Here is a 16,563-nt window from a genome sequence, read left to right on the forward strand (position 1 = left end):
GCTCAGCCATGCAGCAGAGTACTAGTGAGCAGTGAGGCCAGGGAGTTGCTGATGAACCCAGCTCCCAGGCTGTTGTGACCTGTTAAGCCTAGCAAAATGAGTTCCATCTTGACACACAGGCTTGGGTACGGTGAGAAGGAGAACAGCACCCTAACTTGCCTGTGCTGTGAAGCTGGGAGCTCCACCAGGGAGACACTTTCTCCCTTTGGTGAACCTCTTGTTTGCCAGCCAGGGAGCCTTGTTCCTATGAACTGAACTGAGACACCTGCTGCTGGGCTTAACAGGTCTCAGGAAGCTTTGTAGGTGGAGATCATGGATGCAGGGGGATAGATATTGGGCCTCCCCGTTGTACACCAGCCCCAGCGCAGAGCCCATTTTCTTGGCCCTCCTTAGTTGCATACTCTCCCCCCCGCCATCCCTGACTCCCCTTACCGTGGTTTATTTTTGCTGATGCTCTTTAATTACCCTTCAAGCTGTAAACTCTAATGTAAATTGCGCTGTGAAACGATGCATGTGATTACGAAACTACATTCTTTAGTAGCACATGGCTTATTATTTTTGCTAATCTTCCTTTTAAAATAGTCTAACCTTAGAAAAAACAGTTCAGAATGATTTTTCTTTAATGTAACGTGGAAAGAAATATTAAATTTTGCGGTATCTGCAATCTACTTTGGCCTCTGGGGTTGTAAATAAAGTAGTTGTAAGTGTTGGAGCCAGTTTCTTTTTTTAGAGTTGTACTTGAAATGCTACTGATTTTGCTCAGGTACTAATTTTGGAGTGAGTAGATGCGATTTACTGTGTAGAAGTGATTTGCCTAGGCGGGTGTGATAATGGTAATTCTATTTTATTTCTGTTTAAAGTATTCCCACAGTTTACATCTTCCAATTTGATGCTGCTACCCAGCAGTTAAATTACAGACACCAAATCTCTTTGAAGCATAAAGGCTGGGACATTGCATTTGAGGAAACAGGTGGGCTCTGGATACTCCAGGAGAACAAAGCAGCATCACTTCTACTCTACAGGCCTGTGGATGGACATTGGCAGGTTAGATGTACTCTGATACAATTGCCAATATCTTGTGTCTGCTCCAGTCCCCTCAGCAAAAGGCAGAATAACTGAATGAAAATTAAATGGCACAATTGCTTTAATGCATTATAGTTCTGAGCTGAGGTCAGATCTGGGTCTGATCAGAGATAAGCTCATCCTACTTCCTTCATTTGTGCAAAACACAGAATTTAGCATGACTGGCAGTCTCTGCTCAGGAGATACCCAGGTCTGACCTAGAAGAGTGAGGATTGAGGTACCTGCACAATGGTTGGCAGCCTTAAACCTGGTTTAAACTAGCATCTCTGCTCTTAAACGCGACTGTCACTTGATTTAAAAAAAAAAACAACCCGGTACTCTCCTCTTAAATCTGTACTTTCTCCAACTTTTTTTCTGGGTGGGGGTCCCTCTGCAGCTCCCCACATCATCATTTTACCCTAACCCAGTGGTTAAACTAAAAGGGAGCATAGGGGAATATAGCTCCCCCTCCTCCCAAAATCCCAGTAAGAGCTCACACTCTATGGTTTTGAAAAACTGCTTCCCTCCTAAGTGGCTGGGGATGAAGAGTTGCTGGGAGCAGGGATTTCAAATGGGAGCAGCAAGAGGAACTGCCTGACTGAAGAATGAGACTCTCAACCTTCCTAGTAGTAGGCTGAGCAGCTGTACTAGTTTCTTGGTCGTAGTCTACCACCCTATCCTTGTCCCAGCAGCCAACTGACTCTACAGGACGCGTGTCAGCTTCCACACTGAAGAGTGTGACACGCTGACATAGTGCTGCAGCCCAGGAAAACCGCCTAGTCTCCGTCCATCCCAGTGAGAAATGTGCTAGCTCCATTGCTAAAGTGGTTTTGGTGGTAGGGTGTAGATTCTGCTAGCAGCCTTCAAGAAGAGGGAGCTAGAAGAAAAATAAAGCATGGAGGAAAATGCTCCCTGCCCACCTTTTTCTGTACCGATCTGAAAAGGAACCTCTGTGAGGAAAGAAGAAACAGTGGTGGCCCTGTTGTTAGTATCTGTTATTGTGCCGTTGAGAACTGAGTCACCAAAGCTGAAATGTGAGCTATCAGTTTCCCTGTAGTAGCCATTAGATTTCCAGACAATAAATTCATCACCCTTGTAAATCTAAGAGGAGTGGGATATAGTTGGAAAAAGTTTATTTTAAATTTGGTTCATGGGAGTGTTCTTGGACCTTCACCTCTTCCCCAAGCTATTTCTTTACCTCGTTGATTTCCAGAAAATTGATTCCCATTTTTCCTTCAAATCCTTGGGCAAGCTCTGTTTTCCAGGCCGCCTTAGGTAGCACATGGTGACTCCATGCCAGGCCTCAGTGATGAGTTTGTGGGAGGGAAAGGTGTTCTGTTAACTCCCTTTCTTCATGGTCCTCAGATGATGCTTTGCATTTCTCAGCGTGCTGGTCAGTGTAATGTGCTTTGTATGATTGCTGCTGCGGAGTGTAGTGAATAGGTGTTCTTTCCTTTCCCAGCCTATTGCTGATGACGAAGAATTAATGAAAATGTCGAAGTACTTGCATGACAACTGGACAATGTTTGAAGGTGAGCAACTTTGTCGAAAGGGCCAGGGAACATGTTACAAAGGGTTAAAGCACAAGGGAAGGAGTCAAATCAGAGTTCTGTTCGTGGCTCTCCTTCTGGCTATGGACAAATCACTTAGGGTGTGTCTACACTGAAGTTCGGAGTGAGCCTGTCAATCTGGGTAGACAGACTTGTGTTAGTGGGGCTTGAGCTCACACAAACTGAACATACAATTGACACCTGTATTGGCAGTTTCAGTGGAGATAGCAAGGACGGAGTAGCCACCGATGCTGAACTATTCCTTCAGCTTAAAGGCAGCCCCTGCATGTCTAAGTTAAAGCACTTTGGGAAGACAGTACAAGGAAGCTTGCCCTGCTACTCTGTGCTGTACCTGAAAATGAAAATATTAAGCATCTATTCTGGTGGAGGTTTTGTTTATGGTTTTTGCCCTTGTTTTTTCTAGAAAAATGCCTTTTCTAGTTAGCCTGCAGGAACCAGACATTTTTAAACAAACTTAATTAGAATCGCCAAGGCTGGTGGGGTAGGAGTCAATGGATGTCTTGTTATATAGTCAGGTGTGGCTTAACTCTGTGCATGATTGAGGCCTCATGCTAGGATGTTATGAAGCCTGTTTTAAAAGAAGGCAAAGAAACCCTAACTTCCATCCTTGGAGGACCATAATTATATATGCAGAAAAATTAGCCCATGTAATTTGGAAGAGTTGCTGGAAAACTAAATTTAATACCTTTAATATCTAATCTAGTGAATATTTTCTGTATGCCATTTCCATTAAAATTGGGCTCAATCTTTGAAGGTATATTTCTGTATCCATTAGAAGGGAGTATATTTGTAATGTTTTATACAGCTCATATTTCAAGGAATAGCCATGTTAAAAGCAGGGTCCCGAGTGAGAATGAGTAATACAGAAATATAGTGGAAAACAAGTCAATTCTGAGAGTTGCTTTCCAGCATAGCTAATTACCGTTATGTATTATAATAGTCTCTGGGTATCTGCAGCTGGGAAAGGAGGACTGTTCAGAGCATAGTGATTATTATAGCTAATTAACAAGGAGGCTCAGCTGATGAGCACCTATGTAATTAGTGCTTTTACAGATTATAAAAAAGGTACTTATCCTACTTGATAAAACAATGAGATTGCTTGTGTTGCTTCCTCCCTTAGACAGCTGGTGACCATAGAAACTGTAAGACCTCTTGTAACCTAAGATTATGGAAGCAGAAATTGAATACTTAAACCTTCAGTTGAATAAACTATTGCCCCTGAAAAGAGATTCTGCAAACCCTTAACATAGTCCAGTCGGGTGAAAATTACAATTGATATATAGCTTGATTGTTTACTCACTAATGTGTCTCTTCTTCCTGCCCACACCTGTCTGTTTCTCCTTTTACTTAAAGTTAAGGATTTTTTATTTTTTAGGTAAGGGAAGGGATGTGGGGGGAGAAGGAATCACTGATGGCAATTAGACCACCCACACTCTAACTGCTTCTAGAAACCCAGTAATTCTAACCTGCCAGTTTTAGTCTATACTCCCCAGAATAACCTTCCAGTTATCTTCCTTGACTGTTCAGGCATTTTACAGGAAGGACAGATGTGTCATGCTCTAAGAGTACATTTAAACAGAATCTTTAAGGATGTACTGTAATAGGCTCACAAAGGAGTGGCGGAACCTGCAGGGATCAGTGCTGGGAAGTTTGTGTATGCTTATTTTATAATGTCCTGTCTGAATTTTCTAATGGTGTGTTTTGTTTGTTTGTTTTTTAAATGTAGGGAATACCAAACTAAACACAGTACTTCTAACTGGAGCCCATACAGTGTTTGAGTGTTGTGGAATAATTCAGATTCTTTATTGCACTCCAAGAGGGTCTTTAGTGATATTACCAAGACCAAGATTTTCAAGAATAGAGGCAGAGAGTTAGAATTTGTATTTGCCCTCATTGATGTCAGTGTGAGCTGCTGGGTGCTCAGTACTCTTGAAAAGTCAGGCTGGCCTAAGTATTGATTTCAGATTCTAACTTTAGGCTGTTAAAAATCTTGGCCTTGGTATGTAGGAGTGTAGTAGTGATACTTGTGAGTGCCTCACCACGTTTAAACAGAATAAAAATGTTGTGTATTAAGATGTCTAGAATTATAGTGCAGGAGTCAGGAATATTTTGTTTAAAATTTCAGTGCAAGTAGTCGTTGGGAATAGTGATCAAAGCATCCACATTGTCTTGTTTTTTCTGCCACAGGGTCTATTGGGACAGAAGGTTGCTACAGCAGTCTTTACAAGGCCTCATTCGACAACATGGCTATTTATCTACAAAAGAAAGAGGAAAGACTACAGCAGCAGCAGAAGAAGAAAAGAAAAGAGCTGCAGCACGAATCTAATAGACAAACTAAAAAGACCAGAACAAGAGAATCATCCTAACCATTACTAACCATTAACTGCATCATTTGCTTGTAACCTCTACAACACTGAAACCAGACTAGGCACTGAACTTTGCTTAAAAAAAAAAGTGAATGACAAACTTCAGCGTTCAGTTTGCATGTCAGATAGGGAATGGCTTTAATGAATCAGGTTAATTTTCTTGTAATGACAATATCCTGCTTGCGACAGATATTGTATTCACTGTATATATTGTTCCTTGCCATTTGTTCTATCCCAGCAGTTGGAAAACTTAGTGCTGGTAATGCAGTTTTAGTAATGTGAAGCACAATATCTTCATATTGAGCTAGTGCTTTACTTGGAGAATGGAATTTGTCTTACGTACTGGACTCAACGTATAACCTACATTGAGGCTGGTTTCCAAAAGAAGAAAGTATGCTAATTAGAAGTTGACACCAAGTATTTTAGTGTTTTTTTTAGACCGTTCGTTTAATATGGCAGCCTATAAAAGAATAATCATGAAAAATTAATCTTTTGAAAAAAATTTTAAATACAATATATAAGGCTGTATGTAAGTGGCAGGCCTTTATCAATTTTTTTATGCTTAAATAACAGATCGTTATGAATTCTGCATTAGTACTTAATCCAGCACTATTTACTCAGAGGAAACTCCCACTGGAAGCAGTGCGGGAATAGATTTTACATACTGTAAAGCAGCAAAAGGTGTCAACCAAACCCCACCGCCATGTGAGGAAGACTGGTTTGCTGCATTCTGACTTTTCAGCTTATCTGTAGAAATGGTTTCAGAGGACCCAGTGCAATACTATCTTGTGTGTCCTGCTTTTTGCGACAAAAGTTTCATTTGATGCTAGCTAAGAAATAAAAATCTTGACTAACAGTTGAGAGAATCTTATAGCATCAGTTGTTACTTCATCACATATGTTTATTTAATGGCAGAGGAAAACTATATATCAGAACACAACTTGTCTTCATGGAATATACTTCAGATGGGATTGTAAAGCTGGATGTATAAATCTGTGTGATCCATTAAAAACATAACTTCGAACTGAAAATCTATCCACGTACTTATATAGCTCATCACTGTGGGATCTGAGCCTTTTTAGTTTTAAGTAGTAAAACTTTGCATGCAACTAATATACAAGAGATTGGTGAACTACAAAGGAAAACCCCTTCAGTTTATTTCTAGAGTATTAGCTATTGATCAACAAAGCAGAACCCACCACTTATATCCACACACTTAATTGCATTATACTATTGCTCTTATTGTAGGGCCCACAGTCAGGATCACTGGGGCCCTTTTGTGCTTATTGCTGTTAAATCAATTTTTTAAAAAGCCTTTTCATGAACACCTCATTTGAAAGTCCCACTTAAGGTGGAAGCATTATATGCACTACCATGGAACCAGCAAATATACTAAATTCATCTTAATGATCTAATCTGGGATTTCTTTCAATATTGCTTTAGGAGTCTGTCTTGTGCCATGACAAAGCTTCTATTCATGTTGGAGTGTGATGCATCAATGTCATATGCTGGATACTCAGGGAAGGATTGTCCACCTGTTTGTTCAGTGCCCTGTAGAATAGGACCTTTTATCCTGGTTGGGACCTGTAGGTACTATCCTAGCATAAAATGGTTCTATTACTAAACTTCAGTGCTATCAGGACTGTGATATTGCAGGAATGAAGGTAAATGTGCAGCTGTTACTCTTAATAGTTCTCACAGGGAAGAGAACTACAAGGTCTAAGCCTAAGCCAAGTCTGCTGCAATAATCACTGTTAGCCCAAGCCCTGCGTGGTGGTGGTCTTGTACTATATAGGAAGGTTTTGTGATTCCACTTGGAGCCAGGTGATGGTGAGAGGCCCAGGACCTGAAGGGGTGCACTTGCTGTGATTAGAAGGTGTCAGTGGTGAAGTGCATCCAATAACTGACCATACCCTGTGTCTGACTCTGGCCTTAATTCCCCCTTTTGGAGTATTTGAAGTTCCATTCATCATATTTTTGCACCATGTTTACAAACATGAACTCAAACAATTAGTACTTTCAGGAGGATGTAAATTTTTGGAGAGGAAACTAGAGACTGTATATTACAGAATCGAGAAATTATGGGGACTAGAGCTCTAGAGAGAGGTGTTACTATTTCATGTACTGCATACTGTGTAATAAAATGAAAGGATTTCATGCTTGTAAACCTACACTGGCTACTTATTAAGTAAATATTTACAGAGATACTGCAACTGCGGTGAGCATTCTAGCTGTATGTAGACAGGCTTGCTTCCTGGTACCTCCTCTGCTCTCTTCACTCCTGCAACATATTCTCCTCCCTCCATGTTCCATGCTGGTTGCTCCAGTTATGCTCTTTCTAAAGGACGGAAGATTTGGTAGCATAAGGAGTTTCTAAAGTCAGAAGGGAAGATGGATTCTTTTCATCCATATTTAACATAAAGGAATTCAACTTTAACATTTCCAAAGCATCTATTTTTTCAGTTCTTGTAAAGTGCCTAAGTTACCCTAGCTCTATCTGATATCCTGGTGCAAACACAAGCTCTTCCAATAGTTGGAATCTAACATGGGTCACTGTAGGAAGAGATTAATTAAAAACTTGCATTGTGATACAACTTAGTCACTACATATATTAATGGCAAATGATTCAGCTACACAAACGTTTGGTGTGCCTGATCATTTTTTGTCCTCTATTTCATCTGGTTTCTCTGTCGATCTCGAGACCACACTCATCACCTTGGTATCTCAACTGCTTTAGTATGTTAAACGTGGGTGATTGATTTTTGTTTACGTCTTGGCTTAGAATGCTTGGACTAAAGCATAACTTAATGCCCACCATAAATAGGAACATGCCAAGAATGGCATAGTTTTCTAACAGAACCATTAATCCGTATGAAGCATTAAAATGGCCTTTTATAGCTAAATATACCAGTACTGTGCTCCTCCCTTTTCATTCTCTATTCCAGCCCCTCTGTCCTCTTATGTGCTGATAACCAAAATAAACCACTATCATAATTAAGTCTTTGCATTTCTGTACTCGACTAGAAGCTTTCCCACAAAACTAGGTCAGTTCCTGTATTTATACTATGTTAAAGTCCTGAGTGTAGCATGGATCACTGTTCTGAAGTATATTGAAAAAAATCAAAGACAGAAGAGGCAAAGCAGGACTTATTAGCGCATATATTGATCCCAAAGATCCTTTCAACACAAGATAGTCCTGCAACCTTCCACTGAAATCAAACTCCAACATATTAAAGGCAAACCTGCACCAGAATCCCAAACACTGGAGTGTTTGAAATTTAGGTCCAAATTTCACAGCTGAAACATCCTCACTGTATATCCCTGGCCAGATATTCAAGTGTTTTTCCACCAGCCCTCACCCAGAGCAATAGGGGCTGCTGAAGGCTATGTACTCTTAAAAATCTAGCCATCAGTGTGTCTTATTTACCCAATGGCACAAATAGTGGCATTTTTATTGTTTGCTGGCCATCGCTCTGCTTGTGTATCTCCTTCCCTGTCCCAACCCCTTTGTAAGCTCTGTGGGGCAGGGACTACTTATTACTCAGTTTGTGCAGTGTTAAGCACCATGGGACCCTGTTTCTTGGTTAGTCCCTAGACACTACAGTAATAACCATTACAACTTGTCAACTTCACAGGGGAAAGGGGCTTTTCTGTCCCATTCACAAGTCTGGAGCCATTATTTGTCAGTCTCCAAGTTACAAAAGAGGCTTATATTGAAAACTCATGGAGTATTTATAAATATCTGGAAGGAAAAAGCTGAAGAAATACCAAGTTTGACTTAATTTCCTCAGCATTTTACAATAAAATGTACATTTTTTAGCAAGCTCTTCAGAGTTTGCATAAGCACTGAAACACTCTACAGAGGTTCCCAAACTTTTCTTCTTGCATACCCCCTTCCAGGTCTACCACCTGCCTATGTATCCCTACCCTTCTCCTCCTTGATACTGTGTGTTCTTCTTAAAACAACCTGACTTCAGACATCTCTCCATATTTCACTGTTACATACAGATAATAGTAGTTATGCAAAGTATACAATCAAAAATCCACAACTAAATTCTGAGCTCAGTTAGACTGGACAGTTGCTGGGAAACTGAACCCATGCTGCATGGTGATTGAAGGCTTTCTACGTCAACATCTCTGTATCTGTGTGCTCATTGGTACATCTTGATGTAAGTTATCTGCTGTATTTTATATAACAAAATCCCTATTTATATAACAAATTATATATAAATATATTATATATATATAAAAATAAATTCCCCACTTGCTCTAAAACAGTGGCTCTCAAACTTTTGTACTGATGCCCCCTTTCACACAACAAGCTTCTGAGTGCAACCCCCTTTATAAATTAAGCACACTTTTTTATGTTTAACACTATTATAAATGCTGGAGGCCAAGTAGGGTTTGGGGGTGGAAGCTGACAGCCCCCTCTCCCGCCATGTAATAACCTCATGACCCCTTGAGGGGTCACAACCTGCAGTTTGAGAACCCCTGCTCTAAAATCAAGATGACAAAAAGTCATAAGTTCTGCTCACTTTTCTATAGAAGCTTTAATGTGAGAGGCTGACCTGCAGGGGCAAATCATGCATCCCTTACTCAGTAGTTTCACTGCTGTCAACATGACTACTGGTATGTGCCAGGCAAGAAGGATTTGACGGGAGGTAGGTTGTGACAGACTGACACTATACTCGAATATCCTGAATGAAATTTTAAAGTTAAAACCTTACTGAATTAGGGTTAATATAGTGTATTAGAAATGCAATTTTTTATGTACTATTATAAGATTTTATGGAATTTCTTTAGCAGAAGACAAAATGAATGCAATCGCATTCAGGGCTTTCTGGAACTATACATGTGAAGTGGATTTTTCTAGAAAGTACCTTAAATGAGGGGAATGCAAAACCTTTTGATAGTATGCTCTGGGGAGGGAGACCCATAGTGTACTAATTACCTGCTTCAGAAAACTTTAGATCAAAGAACCCTGATTTGTATAAAGGGTCTTGGTCTGAGCTGAAGCTGTGATGAACTTGTAACGACACTGAATTGCCTGGTGTGGGGTTTGAAGGTAGGGTGACCAGATAGCAAGTGTGAAAAATCGGGACAGAGGGTGGGGGGTAATAGGAGCCTATATAAGAAAATGCCCCAAATATAAAATTATAAAATCAGGACATCTAGTCACCCTATTTGAAGGACTGCTCCTGCCAGAATCTGTGTTAGGATGGGGGTGTTCCTGGTGAGCTTAGTAGCATGCATCTAGGTTCTTTTATTGTTTTTAATGTTCTCTCTCTAGTACTTTTTACCTTAAGTATAAAGTAGGCTTATTTAGAAAGATGTGGGTGGTCCAGGTATCTGTTGACAATGCCGGTAATTCTCTGAAGCGAAAGGAAGCAAATGTCCTTGGGCAAGCTGTCTATGCTGGGAAATACGCAGTGAATGCAGGAACCTGTACAACCTAGGAATACCCACCGTGGTCACACAGGAGAGACAGCCAGGTTTCAACCTGGAAAGGCAATGTTTGGAGAGCTGGAAGCCAAGAGCAAGTGCCCTTGTTGAACCACCGAGGGGAAATACAGCTGCAGTTGTCCTGACTTGTGACCGTAGGTATTTTATAGATAGGGGAAAAGACAAATAGAGAGGTTAAGGCCCAAAGCTACAAAGGAACTTAAGTGTTGCTGTGCCTAATTTTTAGGTTGCTAGCCACCTAGTGGAATGCACAAAACCTGAGTTAGTTGCTTAGTAATAATGTATGGGGAAAGATAGGTGCTTAAGAATGGGACCCACAAAAGCCAACACACTAGGCAGGGATTTGCCTTACATAGCCAGTAGCACATGCTGAAGAGGGATGTGTCCTAAACCCCACCCCACATTGTTAGGCACTCTAAACCTGGGCTGGAGGAAGATGCCGGTCTCTGCTTGGGATCCACAGATAAGAGCCCTTTCTTGCAATGAGAAGCCTAAACCATTTCTTGCAAGAACAGAAGGACGTGTGTGTGTGATCTGCATATATATATATATATATATATATATGCAGGAGTGGCCCCAGGGATAGACGAGATTGGAGAAAATAGAGAGGAGATGGGGAAGATCCATTAGAGGTTGTATGTAAATCCTACCCATTCAAAATGATCAGATGATCATCTATCCCTAATGGTGAGATTTGAGGTCCCCTAGGTGGATTACAAGTGTTCATGGGGAGAGTATGGGAGTTTGGGGACTGATTTATGTGCTATGTTGGTATTTTATTTTTGGATTTAAATAAGGGAAATGCCAGAAAGGGGAGGGACGCATGAGGGTTAGGGGAAAAAGACTACAAGATATCGATATGGAAGCTGATAAACAGAAACTAAGCCATATTCAGGAACACAACATAATTAGAAATAAGATAGACATTGACCACTCAGGAGTTCATGCCTTCACACAGCTAAAGAATCACAATAATTTCGAGTTTTTCAGTAAATTAAGTAGTTATTCTCAGTGGCTCTTCCTTTTAAATAAGGTTGGAAGGATTCGATTTTTATCAGTAAATGTTGGTAAACACCAATTTCATACTCCCCTCCAAACCCATGAAAAATGATTTCCATTGTGATAACTGAAATTTACAGATAGGCAAAGTAGGCAAATGCTGCTCGAGAACTTCTTAAAGTTTGATTTTAAACATATTTACTTTGTATATTTTGACACGTGATGTTGACAATGTGTGTTTTGGAGGTTATAAAGCTTTAACATTTTGAATCACAATGTCTTGTCATAAATATAAAGAGAAGGGTAAACACCTTTAAAATCCCTCCTGGCCAGAGGAAAAATCCTTTCACCTGTAAAGGGTTAAGAAGCTAGGATAACTTTGCTGGCACCTGACCACAATGACCAATGAGGGGACAAGATACTTTCAAAAGCTGGGGGGAGGGAGAAAACAAATCTCTCTCTGTCTGTCTGTGTGATGCTTTTGCTGGGGACAGAACAGGAATGGAGTCTTAGAATTTAGTAAGTAATCTAGCTAGATATGCATTAGATTATGATTTCTTTAAATGGCTGAGAAAATAAGCTATGCTGAATAGAATGGATATTCCTGTTTTTGGACCTTTTTGTAACTTAAGGTTTTGCCTAGAGGGATTCTCTATGTTTTGAATCTAATTACCCTGTAAGGTATTTATCATCCTGATTTTACAGAGGTGATTCTTTTTATTGTTACTTCTATTAAAATTCTTCTTTTCAAGAACTGAATGCTTTCTTTCATTGTTCTTAAGATCCAAGAGTTTGGGTCTGTGGTCACCTATGCAAATTGGTGAGGATTTTTATCAAACCTTTCCCAGGAAGTGGGGTGCAAGGGTTGGGAGGCTTTTTGGGGGGGAAGAGGTTTCCAAATGGGCTCTTTCCTAATAAAATAAACTTGGTCAGACGTTTGGTGGTGGCAGTGGAAGTCCAAGGACAAAGGGTAAAATATTTTGTACCTTGGGGAAGTTTTAACCTAAGCTGGTAAAAGTAAGCTTAGGAGGTATTCATGGAGGTCCCCACATCTGTACCCTAGAGTTCAGAGTGGGGAAGGAACCGTGACATGTCTGTAATTAAATAATTATTGGCTGAGGCCCCCCCCCACAATTTCCTGTAACCAAAATTTAAATAGCTAAAAATTAAAAATGCTTAAAAATAATCAATATGCACCAAAATTAGAAAAAAAATTGAATTCTGCCAAGTCTACTTTTAAAATGCCATCTTTGAATGTCAAAGGGCTAAATAATGTCATCAAAAGGGAAAAAAGCCCTAGCAGAACTTACAAAACCCATTCTCAGACTATTCCACTCTAAGAAACTGAGAAGCGTCAAATTATGGGCATGAAAATGATTGCTTTCAGTAGACTTTCACTGCTGAATCATGACAAAGATTTTAACAAAAATACTAGATAGCCAATTGTAGTTCATGCTCTCAATTTATATAAATCTAGCTCAAACAAAAATTAATTATGGATAGACAAATGTCAGACAGTATTTGGGGAGTACTTGGTATCATCTATCATGTCAGATCAAAAACAAACTATTTCTTTTATCACTACTTGACAAAGAGAAAGCTTTCTTGTGTCAAGTCCTGTCCTGCATGAACTATGGACCCCAGTTCCTTAAATGGAAAACTGCTCTTTACAACAGCCTAAGAGCAACCGTGTGAGTTAATGGGGTTAAATCTCCTTTTGAACTACTCAGAGGGACTAAGAAGGGATGTCCATGGTCTCCTTTACAGTTTGCACTAGCCCTGGAGCCGTTCACACAAGATAAGAAACAATGAATCTTTCACAGAAATAAAACTTGAAGGAACACATCAGAAAATAGTGTTATAAGCAGATGTAATATTTTTATCTAAACCAAATATTTTCCTAAAATTAGTATCTAAAGACTTTGGGAAAGCATATGGATTGAGAGTAAATTATGCCAAAGCTGAAATGCTAGCTATAAATTTGCCAGACTCTGAGAAGTCATCCCTCCAGAAAACACTGGGTACAGATGGCAACAAATTTTATAAGACACCCGGGCATTCAAATCTCAAACAACCTAGACGAGCTCTATGATTTAAATGTCAAACTACTACTTCAGCAAATGAAAAAAAGAGATCTTGAGTGCTGGAGGAAGTGTGCAATTTCTTGGTTGGGAAGAATAGCTACAGTAAAAATGAACATGTTGCCAAGGATATTTTTCTTGTTACAAAATCTTTCCATGATCATAGCAGGAATGCGGAGGATGTTAGAATTTATATGGAAGAAGAAAAGAAAACCAAGAGTGAATACAGATACTATGGACACCCATTAAACAGGACAGACTGGTTGTTCCAAATATTCTATGGCAGGGGTGGGCAAATCTTTTGGCCTGAGCGCCACATTGGGGAATAGAAATTATATGGAGGGCCATGAATGCTCACAAAATTGGGGTTGGGGTGCGGGAGGGGGTGAGGGCTCTGGTTGGGAGTGAGGGCTCTGCAGTGGGGCTTGGGATGAGGAGTTTGGGGTGTAGGAGGGTGCTCTGGGCTGGGACCAAGGGGTTTGGAGAGTGGGAGGGGGATCAGGGCTGGGGCAGGGAATTGAGGCGTGGGGAAGAGGGTCAGGGGTGCAGGCTCCGAGCAGTACTTACCTCAAGTGGCTCCCGGAAGCAGTAGCATGTCCCTTCTCTAGCTCGTATGTGGAGGCGCAGCCAGGCAGCTCTGCACGCTGCCCCATCTGCAGGCACCACCCCTGCAGCTCCCATTGGAGCCCCAGAGGGGGCCACTGGAGCACGTAAGGGCTGGAGCGGGGCCATGCCACGGCTTCTGGGAGCCGCGTGGTGTGGCCCCCAACGCAGCACCCCGGCTGGAGCGGGGCAAGCTCCAGCCCCTGCTCCCCAGCAGGAGCTCAGGGCTGGCTTAAAACAGCTCACTGGCCGGATCTGGCCCATGGGCTGTAGTTTGCCCACCCCTGTTCTATGATATTATCAAGACAGCCAGCTCAAATCAGCAGTGGACTGGGGGTGCTCTAACCCAGTCGAGTATTGGGTCTTTATTGCAAAGAAAATTATATCCTCATCACTAGGCTACCATGGATTAATAACAAAATTCACACCCTCCAAACACTTATGCACATTGTTGAGCAAAGGCTACTCTGTGGGTTTGGGATAGAACTAGATGCCTTATATACACTACACATTTAATCGACAAAACAGTGGAGGAGTACACACCGAAATGCTCCTCCTGCTGATGTAACTCCCCTGCTATGCAGACATAATAGAACCACCTCAACGGGCAGCACAGAGCTTTTTGCGACATAGTTAGAGTGACACAGCAACAGTGTAGACACCTCACTTGATTATGTTGCCCTAACTCAGCTCCAGGAGGTGTCCCACATTGCCCATCATGACCACTCTGGTCAGCAGTTTGAACTCTGCTGCCCTGAAGGTACACAGGTATGCGGCCCCTCCCCCCTTCAAAGGCCCAGGAATTTTTGAAATTCCTTTTCCTGTTAGCTTGGCCTACACAGTTCACACAGCATCTTCCCAGCTAACTGTGCCAGCTTTACGCAGCAGATGTGCTCACATGGGGAGCACACCCGGCGGTGTTTGATCGCACGAGTATATGGGGAGAGGAAACTGTGCAGTCGCAGCTTCGCACCAGCCATAGGAATTTCGATACCTACAGGCTGATTGCTAGTGGCTTGCAGGAGAAGGGGCACGAAAGGGATGCGCAGCAGGGCAGTGCTAAAGTCAAGGAGATGAGGCAGGGGTACCAGAAGGCAAGGGAGGACAACCATAGCTCTGGTGCAGCGCTGAAGACAAGCCACTACTATAAGGAGATGCACACTATGCTCGGTGGCAACCCCACTTCCACCGCCAAGAACCATGTGGATACTTAGGGGGGACTGGAGGCAGAGACCCGCAGACTCAACCCCGATGAATTGGTGGCCATCAATTATTTCCTGCACATTACCAAGAGTCAGTCTTTAATAGCAGGAAGCGATTAATGGCCCTGCACACTTGCAACACTGCAACCCCCGTGGTGGACTTTCCAACTCCAAATTGATTTGCGACTGACTGGTAGCAGTCTGGAGTTGCCAGCTTCCACACAGCAATTGCCGCTTGCTTTTCCACAGTGAAGTGAGCTCTCACTCTGGTGTCCTTGCAGAGCATAATTGAAGTCGACTTAACTCTGTAGTGTAGACACAGGCTAAGAGGAGTTCTTTTCCCTTGCCAATGATACCCATTGCAAATAATCCAGATCTTAACTCAGATCACTAACCAGAGAGCTTTAAAGACTGGGAGAGCTATGGAATATACATGGTTGGCCAGCTATTCAGTAAAGAACGTTTCTAACTTATTTAGAGATCGAAACTGACTTTAACTGGTCTTATTTCCCATAGTATCCATACCTTCAAATTAGACGTTTCTCAACTTTCTAGAAAAGCTGTTTTATACAGAATGCTAATTTTAATCAAAGTGATGGTATTTTGTCCATTAAGAAACAAAAGTAATTATAACTAACTTATATCAATCTTTTCAGACAACTATCCTAAAACAAAAAACAACCCCCCAAAACAAAAAAATCCATATATTAAAAAAACATCCATTTATAAAAACCACAATAATTTCTATTTGCAATTTAACCAGTACTTTCTTTACTATCCCTTTACATCAAAACAATTATAAATTTACTTTCCCTTTTCAAACAACCCCAACTACGTTTTACCAAAATACCTACAAACTTAATACCGCTATTATTTATCACACCCATGTAAACACAATATAATCTCCTACGTAAATATTTTAATTGATACCCAAACAAATTTAAAAATCCTAAACAAAATTACAAAAATTACAGAAAAATCCAAAAAACCCCAAAATTTAAGATAGCCCCTCAAAAAACCAATTATGCTCACAAATAAACCAACTAAAAAAAAAAACCATTCCCATAACTCCCAGCTCCCACAAATATAATCACTCTCAAATCATTTCTAAAAATAATCTTTCCAACATTTTATTAAAAACTTTTAAAAAACCCTTCAACCCCACTACACAAACTTAAAATAAATAAACAAAACAAAAAGCATTAAGCCAATTAAA

At 40.9% G+C, this 16,563-nt stretch overlaps 1 protein-coding gene across 3 annotated transcripts in view; it reads left to right on the forward strand.

Moving 5' to 3' along the window:
• WDR4 (WDR4 tRNA N7-guanosine methyltransferase non-catalytic subunit) overlaps nt 1-7,166 on the forward strand; it is a 34,038-nt gene extending 26,872 nt beyond the window's left edge. For all 3 annotated transcript variants that reach the window (XM_084651394.1, XM_084651393.1, XM_084651392.1), the window contains exons 9-11: nt 861-1,044; nt 2,525-2,594; nt 4,821-7,166. In XM_084651394.1, the coding sequence (XP_084507520.1) occupies nt 861-1,044; nt 2,525-2,594; nt 4,821-4,999 (433 nt within the window). In that variant the 3' untranslated portion in view covers nt 5,000-7,166. The remainder of the gene's footprint in view (nt 1-860; nt 1,045-2,524; nt 2,595-4,820) is intronic.
• The last annotated feature ends 9,397 nt before the right edge of the window (nt 7,167-16,563 follow it).

Source organism: Lepidochelys olivacea (assembly GCF_965140295.1).
Source record: "Lepidochelys olivacea isolate rLepOli2 genome assembly, chromosome: 1".
NCBI classification, from domain to species: domain Eukaryota; kingdom Metazoa; phylum Chordata; order Testudines; family Cheloniidae; genus Lepidochelys; species Lepidochelys olivacea.